The 22585-nt window shown below is 38.6% G+C and overlaps 1 protein-coding gene across 4 annotated transcripts in view; it reads right to left on the minus strand.

Annotated features, from left to right (window-relative positions):
- Positions 1 to 22585, minus strand: part of SATB1 (SATB homeobox 1) — a 182140-nt gene that overhangs the window by 36731 nt on the left and 122824 nt on the right. For all 4 annotated transcript variants that reach the window (XM_082258588.1, XM_082258587.1, XM_082258585.1 and 1 more), the window contains exons 8-9: positions 22196 to 22408; positions 7433 to 7588 (exon numbers count right to left, since the gene is read on the minus strand). In XM_082258588.1, coding sequence (XP_082114714.1) covers positions 7433 to 7588; positions 22196 to 22408 — 369 coding nt within the window. The remainder of the gene's footprint in view (positions 1 to 7432; positions 7589 to 22195; positions 22409 to 22585) is intronic.

The raw sequence follows: 22585 nt of genomic DNA on the forward strand, positions 1-22585 counted from the left end.
TTTGGTGGAGTAGGGTCTATGTTGATGGGCTTTAGGCTTATGCGCAGGGCATAAACCAAAAACCCTGAGGTTATATAGGAGAGCCAGAGCTGCCTGTATTTTTGGAGGAGGGTGAGGTCTCTTAACATCTGCCAGATGATGTCGTGGATGTTTTATGAGTCTGTGGTGGTCTGCGATCTCCTGTATGCAGTGACATGCTGAAGAAGCAGGCTTAGGGTGGCTGACACCAACAGACTCAACAAACTGATTTTTAAGGCCAGTGATGTTGTTGGATCGGAGTGGGAGTCTTTAACAACAGTGATGGATTTGAGTTGAAGTCTAACAACAGTGTCGGAGAGGAGAATGTTGTTCAAGGTACGTTCAATCTTGGACAACTCCTCCTACCCACTCCACAATACGCTGGTCAGTCTGCGGAGTACCATCCGTGACAGATTGTTAAAAACCACTATGCACCACAGAGCAACACAGGAAATAATTTTTGCCTGTGGCCATCAAATTATATTCTTCTCTCTCAGTGCTGGATGTGAGGATTTAATCTCATTTATGATCCAGATATTTTATGTCGTTTTTATCGTATGTTGGTATTATGTAATTATGATTTTGGGTAATGCTAGAGAAAGTGGTATACTATTTGCATTCTGGTAGGTAGATTTTCTGTTATTTTTCAATCTGTGTTATTTATTCTGTATTGTATTTTAATATTATGGATGTTTTTTTTATAGTATAGTTGTAATTTAGTTTTTTGGAACTAATTGCTGTTATTGGTAACTTTATTGTGTCTTGTTCCATTTATTATTGTGATCTTCTGTTGTCTTCCTTGAAACTGTATCTTAATAATTTCCCTTAGGAAATAATAATGTATTCTGAATAAGTTTGACATCAGATTAACATGCTTCGAAGATTGTGCAGAATTCATTGATAGGTGCATTTGACTTGCATTCGATCTCTAGTTGACCTCCTTCTTTGACCTTCTTCAAGCAGGTTTTGCATGTCCATAGATTTGTGTGGGAATACAAAAACTGCCTGAAGCAAACAAAATCCTGTTGACACAAGCCCTAACACTCATGTTTATACTCTCTTTTTTCTATGTTTTACAGTAAACCTGTCACAAACATAAGTAGTTCAAGCTGATAAAGTGTGGAATTCAAACCCGTGGAAAGACTTAGACTAGGTAGTTAATGAAAACTTGTCATAAATTCAAGCTGGGCATGTGGTGAAAAAATGCATAAATAGAGGTTTTCTTCAATGGAAACCACATTTCAAAACAATTAGTGAATACAGCGATATAGGCAGCTGAAATTTTAAATTAATGTTGACTTCTACAGTAAAAAAAAATGGCTTGGTCTTACACTGGTGTGATTCTCTGTATAAGTCAATAGGACTGCCCATCACAATAAGCCATTTAGTGTCACCAATCTAAGACTTACCTCTGTGACAGCACAGGCAGTTAAACAAATGCTATAGCCGCAGGAATATTGTTTATACTTGTTAAACCCACTGTCGGCTTTCTGCTGAAAGTGTTGGCTTTCTGCTGTAAACCTACCTAAACACGTCTACACACACTGGAAATACTGCTTCCCCCTTCCCCGCCTTACCACCCTTGGATCCTGGGCTCCAATATTGCTCCTGCAGACTGGGGATGACCTTGGTGGGTGGTGGAGGGTAGAGTGGAGGGAGATTACTAATCGTCTCTCAGGTGACTTGGAAGAGATGAGCATTTTTAATCACTTCTGGTTTCTGACCTGTCATTCTATGACTGCTGTGGCCAGGGCAGAAGCTGAAGAAGCACAATCTATTCTTGATTAGCTTCAATGGAGTACAGGGATGGCCTTAGAGATCTAATTGACCCCTGATGTCTCATTAAAGAAATCCTGTTACTTCCATTGTGTTATCTCATAGAGGGGTTGACAGCCACTATGTAATAGCAATAAAGTGGAGTTTAAAAAAAAAAAAGTAAAAAAAATAAATAAAAATAACGCATAATCAATGAAAAAATAATAAATAACCAACTATATGGTTAGGGAGCAAACTCTCTAATCCACACTGAAAATAAACAGACAGAAGAGATACACTGCATATACTGTTAGAGATTGAATACGGTAAATATCATTAGACTCGGAGATCAAATTTTTAATTTAACCGCTTGCCGACTGCGCACAGTATATTTACTGCGGCAGTCGGCCCCGGCCAGGCAGAGTGACGTAGGTCTACGTCGCTCGCCTGTCACTCCTTCCAGAGCCAATAGCGGGCGGGCGCGCGCCCGCTGAGGCGCGCGCCCGCCTCGGCTCGTTCACGGAGGAGTGCGGGAGTGTGACTGGCGGACCCGATGTCCGCCGGTCACACTACGATCGCCGGTACAGCGGGAGAAAGACAGAGCGGCTTGTGTAAACAAGCCACCTGTCAGTTCTCCCTGTGTAAAAGTGAAGATCAAACAGTTCTACTATGTAGAACTGTTGATCTTTGTTTTTACACTAGTAGACCTGTCCCTGCACAGTTAGAATCACGCCCCTAGGACACACTTAACCCCTCCCTGTCCAATACTGTTAACCCCTTCCCTGCCAGTGTCATTTTTGCAGTAACAGTGCATATATATAGCACTGATTACTGCAGTAATGTCACTGGTACCCCCAAAAGTGTCAAAAATGTCAGTCAAGGGTCCGATCTGTCCGCCGCAATGTCGCAGTACCGCAAAAAAATCGCAGATCGCCGCCATTACTCGTTAAAAAAAAAAACACCAAAAATGACAAAAATCTTTCCCTTTGTTAGTAAACGCGATAACTTTTGCGCAAACCAATCAAAATACGCTTTTTGCGATTTTTTTACCAAACATAGGTAGCGTAAAACAAATTGGCCGAAAATTTTAAAAAATTTTGATTTTTACATTTTTTTTGGGGGAATTTCATATAAAAAAAGTGAAAAATATTGTTGTTTTTGCAAAAATTACGCTCTTTTTTTGTTTATAGCGCGTGATCAAAAAATCGCACAGGTGATCAAATACCACCAAAAGAAAGCTCTGTTTGTGGGAAAAAAAGGACGTGAAATTCGTTTAGGTACAGCGTCGCACGACCGCGCGATTGTCCGTTAAAGTCACGCAGTAAAAAATCGCAAAATAACCCCTGGTCTTTTAGCAGGAAAATCCTCCGGTGGTAAAGTGGTTAAAGAAAAAAAAATGTAAGACTGTTTTGCGGATTTTCAAACAGAACAGTAATATATTATGTATGACAGACTCCCTTGTCATAAGCAGGTGGATTGATAAAAACCTTCCTGTGCCTGCTGTCGCTTATGCTGGCCATACAAAAACAATGTATTCCTTCAAATAAATTTTAATTTTAAGAATGTTTATTCGATTTTCTAAATCATTTTCAACCACAGTGACAGAAAAACTTGAAGGAGCAGAATAGAAAACTTCTTGGTGAAAGGAATTTTCAGTGTATGTGGTTTTCGTTTAGAAATTACATTCATGGTAAAAGCAAGTGAAATTTTCACACAACATTCTTTCATTCAGCGAATGTACAAAGATTTTTTGTATGAATATTCTTGTCCGAAAATCTATATGTGTATGGCCAGCATAAGGCTCGGTTCACACCTATGCAGTTTGCTTTTGATCCATTTCTGCAGTGTTTTGTGTTTTTGCACACACAATTTTGCTGTGATTTGTGTTTTGCATTTTTTTATGTTTTTGTTGGCCAATTTGTTGTTGGGCAGATTAAAAAACACAAATTGCTGAAAAAATTCACTTCACCCTTTTCTGCAGCTTCTCCATTGAAGTCTATTGAACCAAAAAAGCACTGTTTTCTGTCCTTGACCCTTTCCAAATCAAAGCGACTGAAAAAAGCATAGCTTGTTCTTTTGAAAAACAACAGACTTTATGGCTAGATAAACAGGTGAAAAAAAAGAGAAAAAGCCTAAACAAGAAAACGAATGCAGCCATCACATCTAAGAATTGCTAAGCTGCAATATAATAAAGGTTTGCTTTTGGGTGTAATACCACTGTAATACATTTTTAGCCTAGGTGTGCATTTTAACATGTTGGCGAAAAGGGGGGGGGGAGACGCCAAACGGTTATGGATATGAAAATGTTAGTAGACCAATAAAGTCAGTGGAGATGGGATCAGTCTAGAGTTTACAGCAAAAGTTGAGATTTGCATACAAATATATATCCTGGATATATTCTAAAGTTTTGGATCTACAGATCATATTGACACATGATTTCCACTGAAGTTAACCTCTGGTTATGTATTTTTTCATCACATGCTCGGTCTGAACTTGTGATAGGTTTACTTTAAATACCTAGACTGAGCATTTCCACCAATCACAAGCATGCATTTCCCTGACCCTCAGATTTAAATGGGGAATCTCTGTCACTCAATCAAAGAAGGTACAACTTTACAACTTACAAAAACCATAGAATTAGCTTTAATCAAAGTGATCCGCAGTTGTAAAGAAGATTCCAACCTGCTATATTTGAGCTGCTTAGATTTCATCCTAAAGAATGCCATGGAGTTCTTGAGACTTATATTAATGGCTTCCTAAAGTTAAAGGTCTGGTTTTTTTTTTGGAGTCAAGGAAATCCATGATAGTGAATGGTCTGGAGGCCTAGATGAATGGAGCCAATATTTCCAAATTTTAAATGAAGACCCAAAACCTTTTACCATTGCTTAAGCTGACCTATGAAATAATTTGTTTAAAGAGGAGCTACAGTCTCCTAGGCAAAATGTAAATAAAAACATAGTCCGAACTCTTATGCAGCACTTCATATAGGTTGGCTTTTATATGTAAATGCATTTATTACTTGCCACAACTGTAGATGAATGTCTGGTGAAGAAATTATGCAGGCGGCCATTGCATCTGTGTGCAACTGAAGCTACTGCCCAAACACTTCCATGAATTTGTGCAGCTTGCTACCCGGCATGCGCCTTCAGATCTTGCACATGCACAGTAATGACACTGCGCAGCACACATTATTGTTAACAGGTTGCCATAGAAAAGCAACATGTTAACAGCAGGAAACCTGGAAGCCTAACTCTAGCTATAATTGCATCATTTCCAATTTTGAAATAATGCCCGAAGCAGAAAATGCCCATTGATTCCTGGGATTGATGATACCAATGTCCCAGGAGTCAATGTGACATCCTTTATGATGTACATCACCGTGGCGGACCAACCAGAAGTGGCAGGAATATTTTTATTTTATTTTAAAAAGCCAATATCCAAACTTTAAAGAATGAAGCATTAGCATTTACTGGGGCATGATTATTGAAGAGGGTGAAGATCCGCTTTAAGTAAGTGACCGTAATGCAGTATAATACATTTACACAAATACACTGCAGAGAGAGAGGTGCACACTGATACATAAAACACATAATGATATATTGCTATAAGTTTGCAATGGTAGAAGTTGGTTGCCTTGGAACAATGACTCAATTAGAGGTTTATTGGGTAGATTCTCATGTGAGCTGTGTGTAAATGTAGATGTGGGTCTATACAACCTCACCCATAGGGTCAAGTGCATAATGTCATTGCTTTGTTGAATATGATAAGCTTCTCATTGTGGGATATGTGATGTGCCAATTGAGCTATACAGTAAGGGCATATGTGGGGTAAGATGCTGCTCAAAACCGACCCAGTGCTTCAGATGTGGATATGGCTGAGTACGGCCTCAGCTAGCGCTGCTCCAACCAGGCCCCCTGACATGTTTCACCCTGCCTATTGGGGCTTGGTCACAGAGGTATCTGACCTCTGAAGCCATATACACAGCCATATCCACATCTGAAGCACTGGGTTGGTTTTGAGTCGCATCTTACCCCACACATGCCCACGCTTCTGAATTAGTGACTGACGCTGCTCCCATTTTTTGAATATTGGTAGTGACACTTGATATCCTCCAGCTTTGAGTGGTACTCCAAGTCTACACATATACACCCAGGTCATTGATTTCTTAGAAACTGTTGTGTAAAAATCCTGTAATAACTAAATATTTAGAGAAACAGAGGGAACTATTTTCATACATCACAAGTCTTCACATGAGCTCTACCATATTTTCTTAAAATGCATGTTTGCACTACGCACAACCTCAGCACTGTATATTGTAAATACAAGGTTTTAGAGCTATTTGCAGATTGTACTTGAAATAGAGAATATCAATTTTTACAAAACTGAAATCTTTATTCCAAAACGTCATCACAAAAATGTATGCAAACTGAAAATAATTACAGCACTCTGCAATAAAGGCTAAACATTAACAATGTTAACAATTTCTGGTATATAAAACTCTAAGTCACTACAAATGAAATTACTTCAGTTCATAGGAAACAAATTACAGCATGCAAGGTTTTTTTTCATACAGTAAAAGGTTCACAGACACCTGAAGCTTATGAATAGTGAAATTACATTGCCAAAAAACATTATAAATAAAGGGACAAGTGTATTCTCTGACTCAAAATATAATCTACAAACAAATAATGCTTGATACACATTAAACATATGGTCTACCAACAGGCTCAAGTAAAGGAAGCTTAGGTGAGTGTTTGAGTAAATATTACTACCTCTGTATCCATATTTTTTTTTTAAAAATCCCCTAAATAAACGGGTCTGGGATTCTTTGCTTTCCCAGCTTCTTCTGCAGTGTAAGTTACATGGATGATTTTTTGTTCTTGTGCAGCATTACTTTTCCCTTTGTATTCAATCTGTTTACAATAATATTGGAGCTTTCCATCAGCAAGCAGCCACAGCACTCTGGCCCTCGCTATTACATTTGATTCCTAGTTTCGAGCAACCAAACAAATAATATGGTGATGGAAAAACCATCACTTAAAAACCATGGCAAAGCCAGTCAAAAGCTATTTTCAGTCAATTTTCTTGCCATGAGGAAAACATGGAGACTGCTATTGCTAACATGGTCTAAAATACTGGTTTGGCTGTCAATATTTTGGGTCACTGACTAAGTGTGCATAAAAGGACTTCTGACTTTCCTGATCGACCTATTTCTTGCATGACAGGATAACTTTAGCAGAGTCGCCAAGGCAAATAATATTTACACATTTCTTTTACCCAAACCTCCTCTAAAAAAAAATATTAAAATAAAATCAGTGGACATCTTCTTTAAGGAAATCTGCACAAATGTTTTTTTTTTTTTTTTTTTTATATTACATTTTGTAGAAAAAGGTTTTAAGTTTACAAGCTGACACTTAAGACACATCCATCACTTATCTAATAGAAATGCTAAATATTTTTACTGACTTGTCTAATATTCACTTAGACAACAGATATTTTTACTTTTATAGTGAGGCAAGAATAGTCAATATTCATACTTTACTGCTATAAAACCTAGAAACTACCCTGTGTACAGTGCACTAAATTCATTCAACATTGAAATGCTCTAAAACTGTACAGAAGGAAGAATAATATTTTTCTTTAAATGAATATTATGTACCTGGCTTTTGGAAGCAGCAACCTTTGCAAATAGAGCTTGGGATACTTTAGCTCTTTTCATTTCCTGCTGGATCTCGTCATAAATGGAAGCATTAATATTCATGCTGCAGTTTTCCAGGCTTCCGTTTCTCTCTGTTGCAATAGTCGCTGCCTTGACCTGGAAAATAAATTTTGTATATAATCATTTATGTAATAATTGTTATTGATTCATATAGCACCAACATCTCCTGTGAAGCTGTACAAATTTCACAGATTCCTAGTGTACATGGGCTTTGGAGATCAATTAAGGTCAGTTTAGGATTTTGTTCTTTGCCTCTATTCCTTACACAAGTCAAGGTAAAAGGATCAAATGTATAGTGAAGGCATCAATTTTTGTATTCCACATTCATCTCAATATAGAAAACTGACCCTCTGATTCTAGTAGACCTTGATGCTGTTAGCACAGGGTCACTTTGTATGGTAGAGCCCACCTGAAGGGGTATAACTAAAGTACATTGGGTCCCATAGCAAAATTTTAATTGGACCCTCAACAAAAAAAAAAAAAAACCAAACTACCAAACACAGGTGACAAAAGCCTGATAGTAAGGTAGGTACAGATCTGTGGAAGAGTAGGATTGCTCTTATTCAGCTTGGGAGAGATGGGGCTAGATAAAAATGTAACATTGATTAAAAGTACACTTATCCTTTAAAGAGCCCTGTTAATAACTTACCATATTGACTCTAAGACTAGTAAACCCGTAAAAGAAAAATGTACCCTTCTGGCAGCCTGTAGCCTAAAACTTCACTGCATTGACAATCTCTGACCACTGATGGTACCCAGCACTTCCGAGTTTGTCCAATACCTGGTCTCTTTCTGTACACTGTGGTTACTGCTGCTGATCCCTACAACACTTTTGTAGCAGGAGGAATCACAGTGCATATAAGAGGACTAGGTATTGGACACACCAGGAAATTTCAGATACCAGGGGTAGCCAGAGAGTGGCAATACAGCAAAGTTTTAGGCCTGCCAGAATGTTTGTTTTATCTTTTCTTTTTTAACAAGGTGGTCTGAAAGCCATTATGATAAGCTAGTGAGTTAGCAAATGGGTCGCTTGAAGTATGTGTGTGTGTGTGTGGGGAGGGCTTTTTTTTTTTTACCAATAAACACATTCATCTATTGCAATTGGTATCAGTGTCACTAAAAACATTGGAATTATCACCTATCTGTAAATCTTTACCTTTGAATACAGTACAGAACACAGGACTTGTATTCCACCATGGGTTATAGGCAGCTACCTCCAGGTGATTGAACGCTGACAAAAAATGGAAGGGCTAACCCCACACCATATAACCCTGCCCACTCAGTGAGACTCCATTTTTTTTTTATCAAGCACTAGGAAGTGATCAAGACAGGGGACAGAGGGAAAGAGACATGTGTCTTGTACTGTACTCCAAGGAAAAACTAAACTACAAGTCAAAATTACTGTCATCTGAATTGTACAGTACAGGACAAAAAAATGTGTAGTCTTGGACCATGGGACATAATCAAGTAGTAAACTGGGGGATGAACAACAACATAGCAAGCAGAACTACTAACAGGTCCACAAAAAAAGGTTAAAGTACCCTAATAAAACACTCAGATGACAGCTTAAAGCACCTTGCAGCTGCAGCTTGCATCAGCCAAGGCCTGAACATCCACCTGGTAGAAGTTGGAGAAAGCTTGAACAGAGGACCTTACAAATCTGGTAAGCAGATGCTTGATTATGAAAAGCCTGAAAAGCCTGGGAGACAACAACAGACCTGGTGGAATAAGCTTTGATAGGAAAACGCTGTCCCTAAGTGTGTATGCCCTGAAAATGGGTTGCCTAATCTACCTAGCAATGTTGGAATGGAAAGCTGGATACTCTCTATAACGGCCCACAGAGAGTACAAAAAGGGACTCAGTCTTGAGAATAGGGTTCAGAGAGCACTAGGTGACATAGGAGCTTGAATTGGGGGACTTACAGTGGGTATATAAAAGAATAAACCCCTTTGAAAATAATCACATTTTGTTGCTTTGCAGCCTGAAATAAAGACAAACACAGACACAGAATCGCTGAGTTGGAAAAGATCATTCCCCTCCGAAAAAACACTTGTAAACTCAATCAAGTGTAGCTAATCACCTTCTCAATGGCACACAAAGCTATTTGACTTTAAACTGTGATCAGATGTGGTGATTAGCTCAGCATGAAAATAGCTTTCCAGGAGCATTTCAGTCCCTGGTGGTGTAACTGAAGCAAACAATCAACTATGGGTAGCAAGGTACTGTCAAAGGATCTCCAGAATAAAGTTGTGGACAGGTACAAGTCAGGAGATGAATACAAAAAACTTTCAAAGGCTTTATCAATGCCTAGAAGCACAGAAGTCTATTAATAATAAGTAGAAGGTTTTTTGGTACAACACAGACCCTCCCTGGATAAGGTTGTTGTTCCAAACTAGATGAAGAGCCAGGAGGAAACTGGTCAGAGAGGCTACTAAGAGGCCTACATATCAACTCTGAAGCAGTTGCAGGAATTTATGACAAAGAATGGTCATTGCGTACATGAGACACCAATCACGAATCACCAATAGGGAACATACAGCATATTGTATTGAATGATGTGGTAGGGAATGTACAGCATGATATATGGAAGACCCATCCAGGAAACCCATCCAGCCAGTCAAATACCTGCAGTGACCAGGGAGGGTCAAAGAGGCAGTATATCAAAGGTATGCTTTACCATGCAAAGTGACCCTGTGCTAAGTAATTAACAGAGTTATTCAACTTTTTCAGTCCACTTGAAATGGAGAGTCCTTCATACTTTCAAAGGGTCATCGCACCCAATTGTATTACACATTCTATAATCATATTATATTACTGTATATTGTTATAACAATATGTACTTTATTATTTTGTTATAGCAATATGTACAGCATCTCACCCACTGTAAACATTGCAATATAGTGAAAGGAAAACAGTAAAGATAGATAGATCGATAGATCGATAGATCGATAGATAGATCGATAGATAGATAGAATTTATAAGCAAACAGGATTTTTGTTTATAAATGTTCATACAATATTGACATTTTCTGCAACTGCAAGTGTGAGCAATCATTATCCATGGTTCAAGTCACATCTGTAGCTTTACCAATACTTCACATTTTCATAGAAGGTTATTATAACACAATCTCTATTGTCAGGTAACAACAAGGAATTACTAAGTCATAAAGCAAGTTTTGTGGCAACAAGCCAGATATTTTCACAGAGCTGTGCAAATGTACAACTGAAAGCTTTTGCAATTAATGGGAAAGAATTTAACCATCTGTCTTTGCAAATACGGCTTATCTTGAATAGCATGCATCGTAACTGTCATGATTTATGTCTGTGATAACAGTGAGATGGCATCTTGTTTTTCCCCTTTTCTTTATTTTTATTAGATTTTCCGCTCTGATAGTTTAACCTTGCCCTTTCAGTTTTTGCATAGTACATTATCTGTAGATATCATAATGCCACAATTGTTAACAGACTGCATACTTTGTCCCTAGCATGACATGTGTAATCTTTACCTTTATGAGCACTTTCAGTGTATATATTGTAAATATTTATCTTAGAGTCACACAGGGGCTTATTTAGGAGGAAAGAAGATATGCAGGGAAAAATACAGCCCATGGCAACTCGATTTCAGCTGTCATTTTCATAAAACAACTGCTTCTGTGCATAAATTGCAGGGACAGAGGGATCCCTCCCTCCTGAAGCCCCCTAATAAGCAAAAGTAAGACCATATTAAACACAGTAGAGCCTCTCATAAAACAGAAGTTATTTGCAGGTCTTACTTTCATCACAAATCTAAAAAAAAGGGGTTTATTACATTTTGTGTTTATGTTTGGCATGGCCGCCATTAGAATTCACAGCTCTGTAAGGCCTACTGGACAGGCCCCCCACCCCAGTGTCTTCCCAGTATCCCTGGCCCCCTTTTACACATGATCCCTATACTACAGTTTATGGTTTATCTCCTACACAGCATTCCTGTACCACAGCTTCTCTCCTCTACATCATTCCTATACTGTTCCCTCCTGGACAGCTGCCTCCCTCCTAAACAACATCCATCTACAATGTATGGAAAGATTACTGAGGACAGAGTCTGATGAAGGTCAAGGCACAGAAGAGGTATTATTTAAGATAAGTTAGCACAGTACATGGTCTAGTAAAGGTGAAAGGTACATTACTGTCACAGCATAGGGTATTATGAGGATAGAGGACCCAATTCAGGTACACTGTATGGTAAGCTGGCACAGTACATGGTATGATGAGGTAGAATGCATAGTGCATTTTCTTAGTACAAGATATGTGATAGTGGACACAGTACAAGGATTGTGTATGGTAAGTTAGCACAGTTCAGGGTAGGAGGCAAAGTGCAGGTACAGTATTTGGTAAGATGGCACAGGCAATAGAGGGTGTGATAAGAGTAGAGGACACAGAGGGAAGGCATGGATGTCCAACTGGGATAATGTGACTGTTACATTCTTAGCCATGCTGCTCATCAGGATCCACACTGCCACATGGTAAGAAGTTTGCACCATGTGCCATTCCCAGGGCACCACCTGGAATCCCTGGGGTCCTGCTCCCCTTGTCTCTCTTGTCCCCATGGTAGGTAACTGCTATCAGCATGGAGCCTATGTCCCTGAGCTCTCCTACGGTTACCTAAAGTGGATCTCTAAAGCTGGTGGTGATGTCATGATGGAGCCCTTCACCAATTAGGAGGCGAGAAGTGGCAGGTGAGTAGTGATGCTGGGGACCATGTACTGAATCCAAGTACTCAGTGCACAGTAGAGGCATCCACCCCCTGTACCATACAAAATGCCGTACTTTCCACACATCTGAAACAGAGACAACATCAGTATCCTAAACCATAAAGGAGCACTGTGTTGCTCCTGGGTCCCCCTGTTAGCCCAATTAGGCACACAAAGAGAGTACTGTCTGTAACCCTCTTATGGCAGAGCAATGCAATTAATTCCTTTCTGTCTCTAAAGTAAACTGCACATCCAGAATTTATGTGGCTCAGTCTACTATGCTAAAATGAGGAATATTTACCTTTTTTTGAATTTGTGATGCAAGTGAAACCTGCAAGTATCTTTTTACCTGTTTTAAAAAGGCTCTAATCTTTTTCTAATTATGTTGGGTACTTTTAAGTTTCTTTTAGTCCATCTCACTATAACAGGTCTGGTTGTTGAATTTTCATAGTCCTTACCAGCAGTTCTTGATGTGCAGTCAGCCACAGGGGTACAATGCAATAGTTTGCATGGTTATGCTCACTACCCTAAAATAAGGGATTAACTCTATATTGTTTGGATTCATGATGGAGATTGGATCTGTAAATACCTCAATAAGTGGGGGCTTTTTGGTTTCTTTTAGCCCACTTCCCCATAACATGTCTGAGCATGTCTATGGAAATTTTCGCCCATTCAGCCAAATATTATTGTAAGCTCAGGTACTGATGCTGGATAAGGACATCTGGCTCATAACCTGCATTCTCATGCAGCCCTAAAAGTTTCCACTCACCTGCTAGCATTTGGCGAGTGGACAAATATTGAGGGCGAGTGTGGGACTGCTTCGAAAGGGGAGGAGGGCGAGCGCTACCAGTGGACTGAGTTAAATGGGAGCCATTCTCCCAGCGATCGTCCAGGGGAAGAGAGAGGGCAGGAAGAGGAGAGCCACCAGATCATCACACAGAGCAGGGATCGCCCACTGTAATAGCTTTGATTTAAATTGGGCACTAATCAGGCTGCATTAATGGGCACTGATCAGGCTGCATTGATGGGCAGTGGTGAGGCTGCATGGATGGGCACTGATCAGGCTACATTGATGGGCACTGGTGAGGCTGCATTGATGGGCACTGATCAGGCTGCATTGATGGGCACTGATTGGCGCTGATTAGGCTGCATTGATGGGCACTGGTGAGGCTGCATTGATGGGCACTGGTGAGCCTGCATTGATGGGCACTGATCAGGCTGCATTGATTGGCGCTGATTAGGCTGCATTGATGGGCACTGGTGAGGCTGCATTGATGGGCAATGGTGAGCCTGCATTGATGGGCACTGATCAGGCTGCATTGATGGGCAAGCATTTGTTATGGTGTGCAAAATTTGTATTCTGCTACATATTTCTGATAAGAAAAAAAATCCCAAAAAGCGTATATTGATTGGTTTGCACAAAAACTATAGCATTTACAAACTATGGGACAGATGTATGGACTTTTTTAAAAATAGTTTTTTATTAGTAATGCCGGCGATCAGCGATTTTTTGTGGTATTGCAAAATTGCAGCAGACAAATCTTTTTGGGTACCAGTGACACAAAATACAGTGATCAGTGCAAAAATATGCACTGTTGCTGGCAGGGAAGGGGTTAACATCAGGGGCGATCAAGGGGTTAAGTGTGCTCCTAGGGAGTGCTTTCTAACTGTAGAGGGAATGGTCTGACTGCAGGAAGAGAGAGATCTCTGGTCCTTATTAGCAGAAACACAAGATCTCTCTCTTCCTGTCTGACAGAACGGCAGTCTGCCTTGTTTATATAGGCAGACCGCCGTTCTGTCATTCTCCTGAACGATCGCGGGTGGCCGGCGGCCATCGCAGCCACTGGACCCCTGATTGGCTCCTTCTGTGTCCAATCACAGCGGAAGCGCAGCTCAAGTGGGGCACGCGCACCCCCTAGAGCCCAGGTACGCGATTTTGCACTTAAGGGCCGTTCTGCTGCAGTAAATGTACATGGGGCGGTCCTTAAGTGGTAAAATTTAAAAAATAATAATAATAAAGCAAAAAAAAAAAGTAATTTTCTGGGATTTATTGGTATTTACAGTGCATGTACATTTGACTGAGGAGCATAAGATATTGGGTAGTCTTCCAGAACAAGGCACTTTGTTCGGAGTGCATTGTGCCAAGACTTACACCAAGGGAAGAACTAGACGACATTAGACTCTGTTAATTTATGCATACTTAAGCCAGCCATACATGGATCAAAATTCGGCTGGTTCAGCAGGGACCAGCCAAATTTAGATCCATGTATAGGCACCCTGGCTGTACAGAAGTCCATCTATCAATTTACATCTGTACAACCATCCTGTCAGGTTTTTTCTGAACAATCAGTGCCACTGGGAACACAACAGCACAGCAGGGTTAATTTCCCCACTACCAAATGTGTAGATGGAGCAATCGCCACATTTATTTTTTTCAACAAAGTTAATAATGTAGAGCCTCCAAATATAGAATATTACAAACGTAAAGCATGTGCTATCAACACAACATTCATATAGTCCAAAAAAACATCCACAATATTCAAAAATGATAATAACAAATACATCAGTGTCAATAAAGTCCAATGCAAAAGAGTCCAAAATATGTGATAAATATCACCGCAAAGAAAGTGTCTTCCACCAGCTAATGAAAATCCTCTCCACCACACATGAGCAACACAGCAAAAATACACTTACTAACATTAAAGCTGCCAGAGGAAAGCAGCAACATACGCGTTTGTGTCAGGAGCTACACAGTGACATCTCGCCGCTACTTCCATACTTGGAACTGGCGGCTCTCTTTGTAGGTGCACTGTTTTATTTGTCATGACAATCGTTTTACTGGCATTTGAATGAAGCCTTTTATTTTTTTTTATGTTGAATCTAGACTTTTTAATAAATATACAACATACGTGGTCCCCTACTTGTGACTCCGTGTAGTGAGTATATTTTTCCCCAGACGGTATCAAGCAAACCTTTTGACTGTCTCCAGTGGTGAGAAGCGGTACTGAAGGATGTCCCCACTTTAAGAATGGAGCTAGTTGACCACAAATGCGCATGTAAAAAAACAAATTCACAGCTATTCATCTAGCAAGACTAGAACATTTATTCTGTGCAAAATAATTAGCATTTGATCATTCGTTTTCAGCTTTTCACTTACAATTTTTTAAGCTGTTTCTGTTATGCGAACGGGGCAAAATTTAATGTTCTTAGGCATTTTCTCTTCTGGTTGAATGTTCTTAGGCTAATGTTTTAAGCTATTTTTTTTTTTTGAATGTTGTTAGGCTAATTTTTCTTCTAGTCAAATGTTCTTAGCCTATTTTCTCTAAGGATTGAATGTTCTTAGGGCATTAGGGAATGCTACATTCACACTGTGAAAGACAACTTAAATATCAGAAAAAATGACACACATTAAAAATATTTGAAAAGATGCTATTTGTGACTCTTGTACAGATGCCGATGCACACAGTGAATTTTTAAAAAAAGACTCCTAAGTGATATATCATTCACAACTGACTTGTTTTGCACTATCTGAAGGAAAAGTTTGTCTGTGTCTAGGCTCATTTTAAATAAGCTCAGTTAACTATGCTTGAAATAAAAGTTCAGCTTTTTAGTATTGTGATGACAACCTCCGAGGTTCAAAGGGATTTGCCTAAAATATTTACTTTTTAACCCCCGTTTACTTTTATGATTCATGCATTTGTTGTGGTGTGCAATAATAATTGTTGCTGTTTTTTTTTAATTTATCAGACTTGAAACAGACTGGATACCTGTTTTTTGGATCAACATGAAAAGAATGAAAAATGGTTAAAGCAATTTATAAATCTTTTGTACTTGTTTTGAGGCAATTGGCAGGAAAAATAATGTTATGCAAGATTAACAGTCGCATGCATTTTTTTCAATAGTGGCCAATATCAATGCGCTGCATATATTGTATTATATATTCCATTCCGTTGTTTTTTTTTTTTTTTTTCTAATAAGACAAGTATTAATGCACAGGACAGATGTGACAAATACCAGCCAATCAGCAATCATCTTTCATGGTTCTGACTGTTTCACATGAACCGCTCGATGCCATTAATGTGTTTCTCACATGCGCTACCTCACTGGAAATAAAAGGTTTTTGCTGGTTTATGAAATAAATGATAAACTTAATCCAAATATAAGACATTTTAAGTGAAATGTTGATTGTTGGAGGTAAGTTATCTGACTACCTACAGTCTCCCTTCAGCATCTCCCCAGCCATAGATTTCAGAAATTATTTAAAATAAAATTTGCATCACCCACAAAGTAGTTGGCAATACTTCATGACTGCATTTATTATAGTGCTGACATATTCTGCTCCCTTTACAGAGAACATCTGAATCATTTAAATCAGTGCTTGTCCCTGGAGGAACTGAAATTCTAAGGTCCCAGCCATGCATGTTCAAGGGAGAGTTTGGTCAGAATCCAATCCATTTACAATCATGGGACCAATTTACAAGTATCTGTTAAAATAGATGCTTTTTGTTTAGGGTATGTGATTAATCAATGAAATTCTGGAATAAAACCAGAAATGTCCTTGCAAATTAGCAATGTGAGTCACAAAATTGATTTTACAGAATAATTTCCACATTAAAAAAAATGTTTGGCTCCTAAAAAAGTGGACATGGTTATTGCAGCAGGTTGCTCCTCCAAAGCACCTTAATTTAAGGCACTGGCCTGTCTCTTCAAACGTCCTGCATCTTCCTATGAGTGGCCAAACTAGCCAAAAGGTAAGAATGGAGGATAAACGGAGATGGAGCCAAAGGATGACCATGTTAGCTAGGATTAAAAATAAAATAACAATCCTGCACCTTGTCTAAAATTTCAGACTGCAGCAGCACAAATATCTAAATACAAGATACAGTATATAACCACAAATAGAAAAAAATAGGTGCACTGTCATCTAAGGTAAAAAATAAAAGACCATAAAGTTCAAATAATATCCCATCTACATGAATTGATAGCTGTATGTATCTTTAGGATGCCTTTAAAAAATCATAAAGTGCACATGTACAACAAAACTTCATAAATGACAAAGTGCCTTCATGCAGACTCACAAATCTACATAATCATCAAAATTAATACTGGACAATAACTTGACAAATACGGACTCCACATACTCCCATATTAGATCTTCCGATTATTTTTGTATCACTATTTGGTTGATGAAACATGAACATTATAATTTATTTATTGATTTACTTATTGGTATCATTCAGTTATTGTCCAGTAGGTATTTTAATGATTATGTACATTTGTGATTCTGTACAAAGGCACTTTGTCATTTATGATTTTTTATTGCACATGTGCACTTTTTGATTTTTAATGGCACCTTAAGGGTAAATACACCTATCAATTCATGTGGATGTGATATTATTTGCACTTTATGATCTATTATTTTTTACCTAAAATTACAGTGCCCCTCTTTTTTGTATTTGTGGTTATACACTTTACCTTGTATTCGGATAATAAAAATTCACTGGACAATAACTGAATGATACCAATAAGTAAATAAATAAATCATAAAGTTAATGCTGTGTTTCATCAACCAAAAAGTGATGTTGCAAAAATAATCTCAAGATCCAATATGGAAGCATGTGGATTTAGTATTTGTCAAGTTATTGTCCAGTGAGAAACTGGATAATTATGCAGATTTGTGATTCTGCATGAAGGCACTTTTTTGCCTCTTATGAATTTCTGTTGAACATGTGCACTTTATTATTTTTAATTGTTTCCTAAAGGTACATTCATGTATGATGGGATATTATTTGCATTTTATGATATTGTATAGGTTAACTATGATTTCTTTTTGAATATTAGAGCATACAGGTTTAGAGGATCTTGCTCAGGAAGTATTCTAAGAATGTTTACTCTAAGAATTGGTGGCTACTTTATCATATGTGATAAGTCTACAATTTTTTTTTTAACTGAAACGTGAAAACATCACAAAAACTGCCTAGAGCAGTAGTAGGCAAAACGAATAAAAACTATAATAATCATTTAAACAAAAAAAGAAAATTACAATTCACGTGAGCAAGCTGTAGATTTGTTGGGGTGAGAAACCAAGTCCCCCCAGGGGAAAACCATACAAACATTTTTCTAGGAACAAAACCCAGGCTGGGATACTATTAAAAGCCACTAAGCCAAAGTATCACCATGTTACTGTAAAACAAGGCATTACACTTTTACATGTGTGGTTGTGAATGTAGTTGTAGGCTTCTTCCCATGAGTAGTGCTAAGGGCCTCCGTGTCCCTTAAATGATAACTCATGTATCCAGTGTCCATACAATTAGCCTGAGAGCAAGGATGTTTTCCCATGTTCTGTTCAGCAAAGGTTATAGTCAATCCTAGTTGCCATAGAAAACGAATCATATACCACTAACAGAGACAACCTTTATAAGTATATTGTAATATACAACCAACTTTAAAAGTGGACTATACCTGCAACTGTTATACTTTATATTCAGATTCTCAAATATGCTAAAAAAAAAATTCCTTAAAGAGGAAGTAAAGTCACTCAAAAAAACAAGAAAAAAAAGCCCTGTAAAGAGAAAGGCATAATGAGCTAGTATGCATCGCATACTAGCAAATTATGAAGTACTTACCTTAAAACGAAGCCCCCGCCGTCCGCCCCCTCAGCGGCAGGACGGCCGACATGTCCGGCCGTCCTGCTTCTGGGTTCGTGTCCTCCGGCCATCTGATTGTCCGGAGGCGCAATTACATCACTCCCGCGTGTGCGCGCGGGAGCCGCTGTTCACGGCATAGGACTCTGAAAGAATGGCACGGGTGGCCGTTCCTTCAGAGTGCATGCACCGATGACGTCATCGGCAGTATGCACTCTAAATATCTCCTAAACGGTGCATGTTTAGGAGATATTTATAGCACCTATAGGTAAGCCTTAATATAGGCTTACCTATATGTAAAAGTTTGTGAAGTGGGTTTACAACCTCTTTAATATTAATCTGCAAGAAATTAGTAACGTATAGGTGCTATTAACCCCCTAATCACTTGACCTACACATCACTACTATACCTTTACTTATACCTTTACCTTTACACATAACTACTGCATACATCTTAACTGCTATATTTAGCAAAGCTAATGATGGTGTGCTAGCTCTCCTACACACTCCAAGTGAGCCCCGCAACCTCTGCACAGTTATGAGCCTAACCCATTAGAGTATGCAGGTTTGTTGAGTTTGTGCCAGCAGCCACCCTGACCAATAATGGTACACAGTATGGCACATAATTGGGGAAAAAAACGTATATAACTTTCAAACACCTTGCAGAATAATAAGGCACACAATTTACACACTCGCATAGAAATGATCATTTTCAATGGATGTATCGGTCACTTGAACAAAGGTAAACTACAAAATGAATACTGTTGCCAATTACATTAACTTTTCTTCTCTGGTTTATGAAGTGAAAACCATTTGCTTTGCAGTTACAGCTAGTAAAATCTTCTTTGCTGTCAGTTGTGCATCAGATTACTCCTAACTTTCATCTAAAGTTCTAGAAGTTTTTACTGCCCTGACAAAAAATCAGACTAAGGCAGTATAATTGCTTATTAAAATAAAGCATTAGCTCAGCTTCCAATCATCAATGGCATGTGTGCTCTGTTATAGCTTGCAAAAGTAGCAAATGGCTAAACTAAACAAACCTCCCAATTTTCCATCATTGTTATAGCAAAGAGTAATACAGCACGGGGCATCGGTAATACTATTATACATTTTAAATTATATTAGTAATCTTCTTAGTTACTGAGACACAGAAACACAATGCTATGATTCAGTGAAGCCCAAGGCAACACTAATTATTAAATCACTGTAGTTCTAGAGGGAGATCACTTTTTATGGTCCAGAGTCCATTTTATCCCCTTATCTCTAAAAAGATCCTTCACTGGACTTCAGGCTAAACTCCATTAATAGTAGACTAAGACATTAGCACGCTATGTTCCCTTTCAATAAGGAAATTTGCTTTCTTTCTTGCAATACATTAGTGCATAAATGTAGCAGCTTCCTCCTATCCACCATCGCCAACCTGCGTTATTTATTACTCCTGGAAGACATTTGATAATCATTAGCTGTAAACTCTGCTGCATATCAAGAAAAGAAGCTTTTGTCTCTGATGAACTCATCGGTTTAATTGTGTACATTGAATTGGGATATTGGATAGGAGTATAAGCAATATTTTCCAGGAACGGTCTGTTTTAAAGCACATAAGTACAACTGAAAAGCAAGAGCCACTAGCCCTTTCCAGATACACGACAATAACACCCTGCCCTTCATGTTGTTAAAACAATAAAGGGGGGCTTCAGTGTGGGAAAATCATCTTCACTGTATCAGAAGCACAACAAATGTATTTTCCAAATATACCAAATGATTACACCTTATAGGAATTAACACATCTTTATAGTCTTAAATACAAACCTAGGGCTGCCTTGTGACTGCTAGGAACAACAAAAGAAAACGCTAGATGACATGGCTTACCCAATAGGGGTTTACACTATACTCTCTGCCTACAGAGCAGTGAAATTTTTTTTTTTCTAATAAAGCAGCCTTCTGTTCATAAATCCACTAGAATCCAAAGGCACCAACATACACAAAATTATTTTATACAGTGATCTTTCTATAAATTTGCATATTAGCCAAGTATGCAGTTTGCTGGTAGAGGTCTTCAATCTGGTGGCCAGTATCATTCAATCCATTTTCTCTGAGCCCAGGTTAGCCTGGACCTGGAACATGAAATTAGAAGCAGCACATTAATAAGCTCATCTCTCTATCCCTCTGCTTGCCTATCATATCAGCATGCATCTTGCCAGCACATGAACTGATTGGCTCCTTGTGCTACTTCTTCCTCTAACACTCTAGCTATGCTGCATGGGAACTGCAAAAAGCCAATACCAACTCAAATCCAGGTACATACACTGCTTTCATTTAGAAATACATTTAATTATGTATTTATAGTTACAGACCTCCATTAATTTGTGTTTTTTTTTACAATTCTACTTAAAGTTTATCATTATCTTGGGGAAAATAGTAATCGGTCTGGAAAATGCATTACAGCCAATCGATTCTTACACTTGGGGGTGTCTGTACAGGCTGGGGGTTAATCAGAGACCTACTGCTGCTCCATGCAACACTGCTGTTACTGGCAGGATGGGGTAATCAAATATGCAGACAAGAGGACCGCATGACCTTTACATGACAATGTCCAATCAACAAAACGTTACTTCTGTATGCTAGACTAATGATAACTAAATAAAGATAGCAAAGAATCTTTACAGACTCACAAGTATATATACACTTCAACAAGAATGTGTTAATGACCTACCTTCGTGATATTGAACCAGTACAAATACATTTTTTATGGCATTGCCTACTAAGACTCTGCTTCTATTGTTTCTTCTTGTTTTAGCTACCTAGGATGTAATGTGCACCCATAATCAGGCTATGGTCAGTCACATTAACAAGCAATAACTGAGCTTTAAAACAATCCATCACTAACATACAGTATATAGGTTCAGGCACTGTGGAAAAATACATTTTCAAATTCCACGTCAGACATTTTCAGGCAGTACTCTCAACATGTCAGCTCACCCTACTCAACCCTGCCAGAGAACCTGCTCTGTGTTTATATTAGAGATTAGATGGCTGGAACGCATCTGAGTCATTGCTGGAAGGGGGAACAGAGGCAGCTGAGCTACTGTGAAAAAAATAACTCCAGTGCTTCAGTGGTGAATTTTGAGAAAAAAATTCCACAGTGCCTGCAGCTACAGAGGTCAGTGAGGTTTGCTTTGAAGCGCATTTACTGCTTATTAAATCTATATTAAAAAAAAGAATGTACGTAGCCCGGCCACCAATTGCTTTTAAACTACTTGTTCACAGAAAACTGTACTGTCTGGTAAACACAAGCATTCAACCAAACAGTAAAGTTAAAGTTTTCTATTACCTGTGGAGGACGTGCTGGGGGTGTGCTGATCAAAGGAGCTGGGCCCATGGTGGATGCAGCATTGAGGCTTCTTTCTCTTTCATCCTGGTAAATTCGGTCTCTCTCAGCCTCTGGCAACTGCAAGAAATTTTGCATTGCTCGCAGATTTACCAGTAGGGATTGTGATGCTGTTTTAGGATCTTCTTCCTTTCTTAATATTTCGGAGAGCAAGCCCTATGTGGAGGGGATAATAAAAATCTCAAATGTTGCACAGTACAGAAACAATGTTGCTTGATATTTATTCAGTTGTTTAAGAAAGCCTGCAAATAACTAGCCAGTATGATACTAATAATTGTATATAATACCACAGAACACAATCAAAAAAAAATGTTCTGGGTACACAATTCAAAG

The sequence above is a fragment of the Pelophylax lessonae genome (genome assembly GCF_965119305.1).
Source record: "Pelophylax lessonae genome assembly, chromosome: 5".
NCBI classification, from domain to species: domain Eukaryota; kingdom Metazoa; phylum Chordata; class Amphibia; order Anura; family Ranidae; genus Pelophylax; species Pelophylax lessonae.